The 11,114-nt window shown below is 43.1% G+C and overlaps 1 protein-coding gene across 1 annotated transcript in view; it reads right to left on the bottom strand.

Moving 5' to 3' along the window:
• Window positions 1–1,278: 1,278 nt before the first annotated feature.
• The window catches only part of LOC120033485 (zinc finger protein 239-like), a 33,098-nt gene continuing 23,262 nt past the window's right edge, over window positions 1,279–11,114 (bottom strand). Inside the window, exons 3-5 of the mRNA XM_038979853.1 lie at window positions 10,186–10,885; window positions 9,673–9,765; window positions 1,279–1,289 (exon numbers count right to left, since the gene is read on the bottom strand). Of these exons, the coding sequence (XP_038835781.1) occupies window positions 1,279–1,289; window positions 9,673–9,765; window positions 10,186–10,885 (804 nt within the window). The remainder of the gene's footprint in view (window positions 1,290–9,672; window positions 9,766–10,185; window positions 10,886–11,114) is intronic.

The following is an 11,114-nucleotide window of genomic DNA, read 5'->3' as shown; positions in this document are numbered from 1 at the left end:
ACAAACTGAATTGGTCCACCCACACAGACAGCGTTGTGAAGAAGGCGCAGCAGCGCCTCTTCAACCTCAGGAGGCTGAAGAAATTCGGCTTGTCACCAAAAGCACTCACAAACTTCTACAGATGCACAATCGAGAGCATCCTGTCGGGCTGTATCACCGCCTGGTACGGCAACTGCTCCGCCCACAACCGTAAGGCTCTCCAGAGGGTAGTGAGGTCTGCAGAACGCATCACCGGGGGCAAACTACCTGCCCTCCAGGACACCTACACCACCCGATGTCACAGGAAGGCCATAAAGATCATCAAGGACAACAACCACCCAAGCCACTGCCTGTTCACCCCGCTATCATCCAGAAGGCGAGGTCAGTACAGGTGCATCAAAGCAGGGACCGAGAGACTGAAAAACAGCTTCTATCTCAAGGCCATCAGACTGTAAAACAGCCACCACTAACATTTAGCGGCCGCTGCCAACATACTGACTCAACTCCAGCCACTTTAATAATGGGAATTGATGGAAATTATGTAAAAATGTACCACTAGCCACTTTAAACAATGCCACTTAATATAATGTTTACATACCCTACATTACTCATCTCATATGTATATACTGTACTCTATACCATCTACTGCATCTTGCCTATGCCGTTCTGTACCATCACTCATTCATATATCTTTATGTACATATTCTTTATCCCTTTACACTTGTGTGTATAAGGTAGTAGTTGTGGAATTGTTAGGTTAGATTACTTGTTGGTTATTACTGCATTGTCGGAACTAGAAGCACAAGCATTTCGCTACACTCGCATTAACATCTGCTAACCATGTGTATGTGACAAATAAAATTTGATTTGATTTGACATTCTCTGCATTGTACAACCACAGGCCCACCGTCGTTTGCTAGGCCAGATAATACTTTACTCCCACCTATTTCAGTAGCAGGAGTGATGACAGCCCCTTGGTGTATTAGAGGAGAACCGAGGAAATCATTTGGGTGAACTAGAATGTAATTGTACAATGTATTACAATGGATCCAATACCTCTAAGTTAACTGTTAACAATGCCGACACTGGGGAACCTGATAAAGTTAGTTATGGTATTTCAGTCTATAATGTTATTATCCCTTTCAGAGGAGCTCCGAATGGAACCTATTGGTTGTGTGGAAAAATGGCTTACTATAGCATTCCATGGAACTGGGGAGGGACATGTACTGTAGGGTTTGTGGTGACAGCTGTAAGAACCGTTCAGAATAATGACAGGGATCTGCAGGCTTTGTTCACAGACTACAGACCTCCTGGAATGAGGAGAGATAAGAGTTCTCTAGCTGACATCACTCAGGCGCCGGCCTCCAGGTTCTTTGCAGTGGTTTTTCCTGGGTATGAAGTTGCATGTGCGTTAGATCAAATTCCAGACATCTCTAGACACAGAGAGAAAATTGGCAATGCTATTCGAAATGCCCTGGAAGAATGAAATGGGGAAATGAAAGAATTGCGTAAGTTAGCCCTGCAAAACAGACTATATTTTGGCAGGTCAAAGGTAAAGTAAGCAGGCTTTCACTGTGACTGTATACGTACCATTGACTTGCAACAGATTTGTGCCACAAATGCTACGAAGTTAGCATTTTAAACAGTAGCCAGATAAACAATATATGCTTAGGACTATAATGAGGGTCAGGGTGTTGAAATGCCCAGGTGATTATGTAAATAGCCTTCTAGAACTCTGGTATTGATGGTCCATTTCAGGGTGAGTTGTTGATATGAATGTTCAGAGTGAAAGAGCTGTGAACTCACCTGTGATGGCCCACATCTACCACAACCTTTCCTATTGTGTTAGTCGGCACCACAGCATTTTAGGAAGCTGTACTGTTCAAAATGTGTTCATACACACAGTAACAACGGGAGGGGGTGTGGCCTCCACAGGGGAGAACCAGGAGGTTGATCTCTGACTTCTATTTAGGACTGGTACCCCTCTGTGGGCCGGGCTTTTGAGAATATCTCTTGATTCTCTTTTAAACATACTAGAAACCTGAGGGACAGCCTGGTAGGAGCAGATAAACATGCTAGAAACCTGAGGGACAGTCTGGTAGGAGCAGATAAACATGTTAGAAACCTGAGGGACAGTCTGGTAGGAGAGGGACAGTCTGGTAGGAGCAGATAAACATACTAGAAACCTGAGGGACAGTCTGGTAGGAGCAGATAAACATACTAGAAACCTGAGGGACAGCCTGGTAGGAGCAGATAAACATGTTAGAAACACGAGGGACAGCCTGGTAGGAGCAGATAAACATGTTAGAAACCTGAGGGACAGTCTGGTAGGAGCAGATAAACATAGTAGAAACACGAAGGACAGCCTGGTAGGAGCAGATAAACATGTTAGAAACCTGAGGGACAGTCTGGTAGGAGCAGATAAACATACTAGAAACCTGAGGGACAGTCTGGTAGGAGCAGATAAACATACTAGAAACCTGAGGGACAGTCTGGTAGGAGCAGATAAACATGTTAGAAACCTGAGGGACAGTCTAGTAGGAGCAGATAAACATACTAGAAACCTGAGGGACAGTCTGGTAGGAGCAGATAAACATACTAGAAACCTGAGGGACAGTCTGGTAGGAGCAGATAAACATACTAGAAACCTGAGGGACAGCCTGGTAGGAGCAGATAAACATACTAGAAACCTGAGGGACAGTCTGGTAGGAGCAGATAAACATGCTAGAAACCTGAGGGACAGTCTGGTAGGAGCAGATAAACATACTAGAAACCTGAGGGACAGTCTGGTAGGAGCAGATAAACATGTTAGAAACCTGAGGGACAGTCTGGTAGGAGCAGATAAACATACTAGAAACCTGAGGGACAGTCTGGTAGGAGCAGATAAACATACTAGAAACCTGAGGGACAGTCTGGTAGGAGCAGATAAACATACTAGAAACCTGAGGGACCGTCTGGTAGGAGCAGATAAACATACTAGAAACCTGAGGGACAGTCTGGTAGGAGCAGATAAACATACTAGAAACCTGAGGGACAGTCTGGTAGGAGCAGATAAACATACTAGAAACCTGAGGGACAGTCTGGTAGGAGCAGATAAACATACTAGAAACCTGAGGGACAGTCTGGTAGGAGCAGATAAACATACTAGAAACCTGAGGGACAGTCTGGTAGGAGCAGATAAACATACTAGAAACCTGAGGGACAGTCTGGTAGGAGCAGATAAACATACTAGAAACCTGACGGACAGTCTGGTAGGAGCAGATAAACATACTAGAAACCTGAGGGACCGTCTGGTAGGAGCAGATAAACATGTTAGAAACCTGAGGGACAGTCTGGTAGGAACAGATAAACATACTAGAAACCTGAGGGACAGTCTGGTAGGAGCAGATAAACATACTAGAAACCTGAGGGACCGTCTGGTAGGAGCAGATAAACATACTAGAAACCTGAGGGACAGTCTGGTAGGAACAGATAAACATACTAGAAACCTGAGGGACAGTCTGGTAGGAACAGATAAACATACTAGAAACCTGAGGGACCGTCTGGTAGGAGCAGATAAACATACTAGAAACCTGAGGGGCAGTCTGGTAGGAACAGATAAACATGCTAGAAACCTGAGGGACAGTCTGGTAGGAGCAGATAAACATGCTAGAAACCTGAGGGACAGTCTGGTAGGAGCAGATAAACATGCTAGAAACCTGAGGGACAGTCTGGTAGGAGCAGATGAATATGTTTCCCCTCAGCATTTCCTATCCACCCTCTTGTCATTGTGACAACTGTAATGTAATGACCAAGGTGTATTTCTTCCTTCACCCTCATACCGGAAAGAAAATGTATGTCGGGTAGAATTTCCTGTCAAACAACACTTGTGGTATATTTCTTGATGTGCCCATGTGGCTATTATGATGTTGGAACGTTTAAAAGGGAATTGAAAGTTTGTATTACAGAGAACAAGAGCAACATCAGAACTGGTGATGAGAAATCCCCTGTAGCCAGAAACTTTGTGGTCGGACATGATGTGTGTCAACTGAGGTTCCAGGGCTTAGAAGTTGGACAGACACTTAAGAGAGGAGGTGATGGAGAATAATTGTTGTTACAAACAGAGACATATTATATCCATGACTTATAGAGAGACATATTATATCCATGACTTATAGAGAGACATATTATATCCATGACTTACAGAGAGACATATTATATCCATGACTTACAGAGAGACATATTATATCCATGACTTACAGAGAGACATATTATATCCATGACTTACAGAGAGACATACAGTGAGGGAAAAAAGTATTTGATCCCCTGCTGATTTTGTACGTTTGCCCACTGACAAAGAAATTATCAGTCTATAATTTTAATGGTAGGTTTATTTGAGCAGTGAGAGACAGAATAACAACAAAAATATCCAGAAAAATGCATGTCAAAAATGTTATAAATTGATTTGCATTTTAATGAGGGAAATAAGTATTTGACCCCTTCTCAATCAAAAAGATTTCTGGCTCCCAGGTGTCTTTCATACAGGTAACGAACGGAGATTAGGAGCACACTCTTAAAGGGAGTGCTCCTAATCTCAGTTTCTTACCTATATAAAAGACACTTGTCCACAGAAGCAATCAATCAATCAGATTCCAAACTCTCCACCATGGCCAAGACCAAAGAGCTCTCCAAGGATGTCAGGGACAAGATTGTAGACCTACACAAGGCTGGAATGGGCTACAAGACCATCGCCAAGCAGCTTGGTGAGAAGGTGACAACAGTTTCTGTGATTATTCGCAAATGGAAGAAACACAAAAGAACTGTCAATCTCCCTCAGCCTGGGGCTCCATGCAAGATCTCACCTCGTGGAGTTGCAATGATCATGAGAACGGTGAGGAATCAGCCCAGAACTACACAGGAGGATCTTGTCAATGATCTCAAGGCAGCTGGGACCATAGTCATCAAGAAAACAATTGGTAACACACTATGCCGTGAAGGACTGAAATCCTGCAGCGCCCGCAAGGTCCCCCTGCTCAAGAAAGCACATATACATGCCCGTCTGAAGTTTGCCAATGAACATCTGAATGATTCAGAGGACAACTGGGTGAACGTGTTGTGGTCAGATGAGACCAAAATGGAGTTCTTTGGCATCAACCCAACTTGCCGTGTTTGGAGGAGGAGGAATGCTGCCTATGACCCCAAGAAACCATCCCCACCGTCAAACATGGAGGTGGAAACATTATGCTTTGGGGGTGTTTTTCTGCTAAAGGGACAGGACAACTTCACCGCATCAAAGGGACGATGGACGGGGCCATGTACCGTCAAATCTTGGGTGAAAACCTCCTTCCCTCAGCCAGGGTATTGAAAATGGGTCGTGGATGGGTATTCCAGCATGACAATGACCCAAAACACACGGCCAAGGCAACAAAGGAGTGGCTCAAGAAGAAGCACATTAAGGTCCTGGAGTGGCCTAGCCAGTCTCCAGACCTTAATCCCATAGAAAATCTGTGGAGGGAGCTGAAGGTTCGAGTTGCCAAACGTCAGCCTCGAAACCTTAATGACTTGAAGAAGATCTGCAAAGAGGAGTGGGACAAAATCCCTCCTGAGATGTGTGCAAACCTGGTGGCCAACTACAAGAAACGTCTGACCTCTGTGATTGCCAACAAGGGTTTTGCCACCAAGTACTAAGTCATGTTTTGCAGAGGGGTCAAATACTTATTTCCCTCATTAAAATGCAAATCAATTCATAACATTTTTGACATGCGTTTTTCTGGATTTTTTTGTTGATATTCTGTCTCTCACTGTTCAAATAAACCTACCATTAAAATTACAGACTGATAATTTCTTTGTCAGTGGGCAAACGTACAAAATCAGCAGGGGATCAAATACTTTTTTCCCTCACTGTATTATATCCATGACTTACAGAGAGAGATATTATATCCATGACTTACAGAGAGACATATTATATCCATGACTTACAGAGAGAGACATATTATATCCATGACTTAGTCTGTCTTACAATGGTTTCAGTAGTCCTACATTGTCAAAAGGAATAGATTGAACCCCTTCTTAGACCTGAATTAGCAGACAGTCTAAATCCAGAATAGTAAACCATTTGTAACAGAATGTCAGTTAGTTCAGCATAAACCTTGAGCTTTCCTTTCAACACCATGGAGTGAATCCTTACCACTGCTACACCTGGCTATCAGCCACCAGAGTTTAGTCGGGTAGCGAAGAAGTTAATTCAGCCATATATAATGCCTTTTAAAAAACATAGCTGATATGGCTGACTTGCTAAAAACAAAAATGGTTTCTACTGACTCCTTGTGGATTTGTGTAAGTCATAAGAACCGCCTAGTTAAATTAAGGTTAAATAACAATAAAATATGTACATGCTAAAATCACCACTGTAAAACACACAGGGTGTTCACTCCTTAGGCCCACCTTCCTTTCTGCGTTGGACTTCAGCCTCATGTCTGGGGTGGAAAATCTACTTCTGAAAGTACCATGCTTACATTCATAATGACATCTCAGATTGAATTCTTTGCAAACAGCGACAGTGTCGATGCAAACAAGACACACTGTTTTGGCATTAAATAAATACAATGAATATATTGTAACAGAACAGGTAGCACTATTAAATAGATATTTGTGATTTTACCACTGTAATCAGATCGACATTATTATGTTATGGTCATTGAATTGATTAGCCCACTAACCACGTGTTAAATGTGTAGTGTAGCCTACACTGTGTAGGACTATGAATTGGGCAGCTATAAGCTATTTGTTAATAGGCTAATAATGTTCTGGCCTGCAGACTAGCTACTAACTCAGCAACAAATTGACTGGAGGCCAAACCTAGTTGTCAACCAAAATTGCAAATTCTAAACTGGGTGGTTCGAGCCCTGAATGCTGATTGGCTGGGTATGACAAAACATTAACTTTTACTGATCTAATTACATTGGTAACCAGTTCAACGAGAAGAACAGCCCTTAGCCGTCGTATATTGGCCATATACCACACCTCCTCGGGCCTCATTGCTTAATTCAATCTCCCCCTTCATCATCAAACAGATAATTAAAACGTGTGGATTTAGTGCTAAACTTGAAGGACTCATTGTCTATGTGAATTGAAATTGTTGTTCCCCACCAGTGCCCTCAGAAGAGGAAACAACAATACAATGTAGTCTAACAACATCTCTCTCAAACAGCACAGATGTGAGATGTGTTTCATTGTAGAAGCACTGGTCCTCTTAAATATTGTAATATGCAACCTGGAATTAAAATGTAAGGGCATATCAGATGGTCTGCTCTGTCCAATACAGTCACACCAACCATAGGGTTGGTTGGTATAAGATTGAAATGGGTAAATAATGTACCTGTGAAAACCCTATGAAATAGCTCCCCAATACCATCTGATGTATATATTTAATGTATTACATGAATGGTGACCACAGTCCTTCCAACAATACATTTAAATAATGTTTTACTGTGATTGTTCCACCCTGCTGCATGTATTCAATGTATTCCATTTCAAATGTGTCTCCCAGTGCGGCTTTACTTCCGGGCTATTATGACACATCTGGCAGTTTCTTCTATGTTCCTAGGCCTCTAGTACAATGAAAACATATTGTTTTTGGTCACTACCAGCCCAAGAAAATACCATGCTACTTTTTTCTCTTCATTGTACTACAATCCTACATTTTTGTAAGGGCTGTTCTTCACATCAGAGTGCTGCTGCAGGTTCTCCGCGTCTCTTGACCATGTCGGGCGGGCCGGGCACAACGCACAAAGCTCAATGCGCGCTCTCCACTTCCCTCCGGTAGTTATTCAGCCTGATAACACATCACTGCCGACAGACACAACCATAAATGTAGCAGCCTATACACCTAATCATTAGGGATTTGACATGCTGTATTACATGGAAACTGTAAGCTACTAACAACAGCAGCTACATAGTCTAGTTTACTATGGTCCTGTACCTCTGACCAGGGTCAACAAAGTGATAATGTTGTGTATTGTATATACAGTATTACACTTCAAACAGTTTATTTCATTTAATTATACACATGAGAAAAAAGTGGTTTCCCAGCACGAATTCATGTACAAACATTATTTTCATTACATTCTTGTCACTTAGCAGATGTTCTTATCCAGAGAGACTTACAGGACAAATAAGGGTTAATTGCCTTGCTCAAGGGCACAATGACAGATTATTCACCTAGTTGGCTCAGGATTCAAACCAGCAACCTTTATGTTACTGGCCCAACATTCTTAACCGTTAGGCTGCCTGCCACCAGATCAATAAACACAAGTAGTTGATTCATAGCTTGTTTAGTAATATAAAATAATCCACCCAAACTAATGCCTAACAACAGATCATCACACTATCTTTATCTGATATACACGGAGTGTACAAAACATGAGAAACAGTTTCCTAATATTGAGTGTGTTCCACAGGGATGCTGGCCCATGTTGACTCCAATGCTTCCTACAACTGTGTCAAGTTGGCTGGGAGTGGATCTCTACTCTGAATAGCTCCTTCCATCTCCTCCCACAGATGCACAATTGGATTGAGATCTGGTGACTCGGCAGGCCACTGCAGTAAGCTGAATTCCCTGTCATGGTTCCCATGGAACCATTCCTGGACAAGCCTTGTGGCATAATCCTGCTGAAAACATACATTTGCAGCTGGATACATTGCTGCCATAAAGGGATGCACCTGATTGGCAATGATGTTTAGACATCCTGTGGCATTAAAACGTTGCTCCACTTTTATCAAGGGGCCCAATGTGTGCCATGAAAACACACCCTACACCATCACCACCACCCTGCAATGCTGACACACGGCATGGGTGCATGCACTCATGGTTCTCCATACCCTAGTCTTCCCATCAGCATGACACAGCAGGAACTGGGATTATCTAGACCAGCGGTTCCTAAAATGTTTATAGTCCCGTAACCCTTCAAACATTCAACCTCCAGCTGCGTCCCCCCTCTAGCACCAGGGTCTGCGCACTCTCAAATATTGTTAGCCTGTCACACAGGCTTGAGTTTGTCACTTCCCACAAGCCTGGTTGTGACAAAGAGCTCTTATAGGACAAGGGCACAAATAACAATAATCAATTTTGCTCTTTATTTAGCCATCTTACATATAAAACCTTACTTGCTCATTGAAAATTGTGAATAACTTAATGAGAAGGGTGTGCTTGAAAGGATGCACATAACTCTGCAATGTTGGATTGTATTGGAGAGAGTCGGTCTTAAATCCTTTTCCACACACAGTCTGTGCCTGTATTTAGTTTGTATACTAGTGAGGGCCACGAATCCACCCTCACATAGGTACGTGGTTGCAAAGGGCATCAGTGTCTTAACAGCGCGATTTGACAAGGCAGGATACTCTGAGCGCAGCCCAATCCAGAAATCTGTCAGTAGCTTCTGATTAAATTCAATTTTCACAGAACCGCTTGTTGCAATTTTGATGAGGCTCTCTTGTTCAGATATCGGTAAGTGGACTGGAGGCAGGGCATGAAAGAGGTAACGAATGACCGATGACCGTTTAGCTCAGTTGATGATTTAAAACATTTTCCACAGTCAGAGCAGGAGTAAGGCTACTGTCCATTATGTATACCTTGGTGTCTTTTTAACTGGCCCATTTGAGAGAAACTCTTCCTACAGTCAGAGCAAGAGTAAGGCTTCTCTCCTGTATGTATACGTTCATGTTGTTTTAGGTGGCCCGATTGAGAGAAACTCGCCCCACAGTCAGAGCAGAAGTAAGGCTTCTCTCCTGTGTGTGTTCTCTGGTGAACTTTTAGCTCAGATGATTGTGTGAAGCATTTTCCACAGTCAGAGCAGGAGTAAGGCTTCTCTCCTGTGTGTATACGTTCATGTTGTTTTAGGTGGCTCGATTGAGAGAAACTCGCCCTACAGTCAGAGCAGGAGTAAGGCTTCTCTCCTGTGTGTGTTCTCCGGTGAACTTTTAGAACAGTTGATGTTATGAAGCATTTTCCACAGTCAGAGCAAAAGTAAGGCTTCTCTCCTCTGTGTATGCGTTCATGTTGTTTTAGGTAGCTCGAGAGGGAGAAACTCTTTCTACAGTCAGAGCAGGAGTAAGGCTTCTCTCCTTTATGTATACCTTGGTGACGTTTTAAGTAGCCCAGTTGAGAGAAGCTCTTCCTACAGTCAGAGCAGGAGTAAGGCTTCTCTCCTTTATGTATAGCCTGGTGACTTTTTAAGTTGACCAGTTGAGAGAAATTCGCCCCACAGTCAGAGCAGGAGTAAGGCTTCTCTCCTGTGTGTATACGTTCATGTTGTTTTAGGTGATGCAGTTGAGAGAAACTCTTTCCACAGTCAGAGCAGGAGTAAGGCTTCTCTCCTGTGTGTGTTCTCTGATGAACTTTTAGCTCAGATGATGTTGTGAAGCCTTTTCCACAGTCAGAGCAAGAGTAAGGCTTCTCTCCTGTGTGTGTTCTCTGGTGAACTTTTAGCTCAGATGATGTTGTGAAGCCTTTTCCACAGTCAGAGCAGAAGTAAGGCCTTTCTCCAGTGTGTGTTCTCCGGTGAACTTTTAGAACAATTGATGTTATGAAGCATTTTCCACAGTCAGAGCAAAAGTAAGGCTTCTCTCCTCTGTGTATACGTTCATGTTGTTTTAGGTAGCTCGAGAGGGAGAAACTCTTTCTACAGTCAGAGCAGGAGTAAGGCTTCTCTCCTTTATGTATACCTTGATGACGTTTTAAGTGGCCCAGTTGAGAGAAATTCGCCCCACAGTCAGAGCAGGAGTAAGGCTTCTCTCCTGTGTGTATACGTTCATGTTGTTTTAGGTGACGCAGTTGAGAGAAACTCTTTCCACAGTCAGAGCAGGAGTAAGGCTTCTCTCCTTTGTGTGTTCTCTGATGAACTTTTAGCGGAGCTGGTGTTGTGAATCTCTTCCCACAGTCAGTGCAGGAATACAGAGTCTCTCCTGTATGTATTTTTTGGTGTTTTTTTAGCTTTGATATAACTGGAAAAATCTCCTCACAATGTGGGCAGTGGTGAGACCTCTTAGCTCTGTGATCTTCCTGCTGTTGCTCTCTGGATGTAGAGAATGTCTCAACATCATCTCCTGTGTGAACATCAGAAGAACCAGTCAGTTGGTGTAATATACAGTACCAGTCA

Source organism: Salvelinus namaycush, chromosome 40, assembly GCF_016432855.1.
Source record: "Salvelinus namaycush isolate Seneca chromosome 40, SaNama_1.0, whole genome shotgun sequence".
Taxonomy (NCBI): domain Eukaryota; kingdom Metazoa; phylum Chordata; class Actinopteri; order Salmoniformes; family Salmonidae; genus Salvelinus; species Salvelinus namaycush.
The sequence above is the reverse complement of the archived record's forward strand: the minus strand, read 5'-3'. Positions and strand labels throughout refer to the sequence as shown.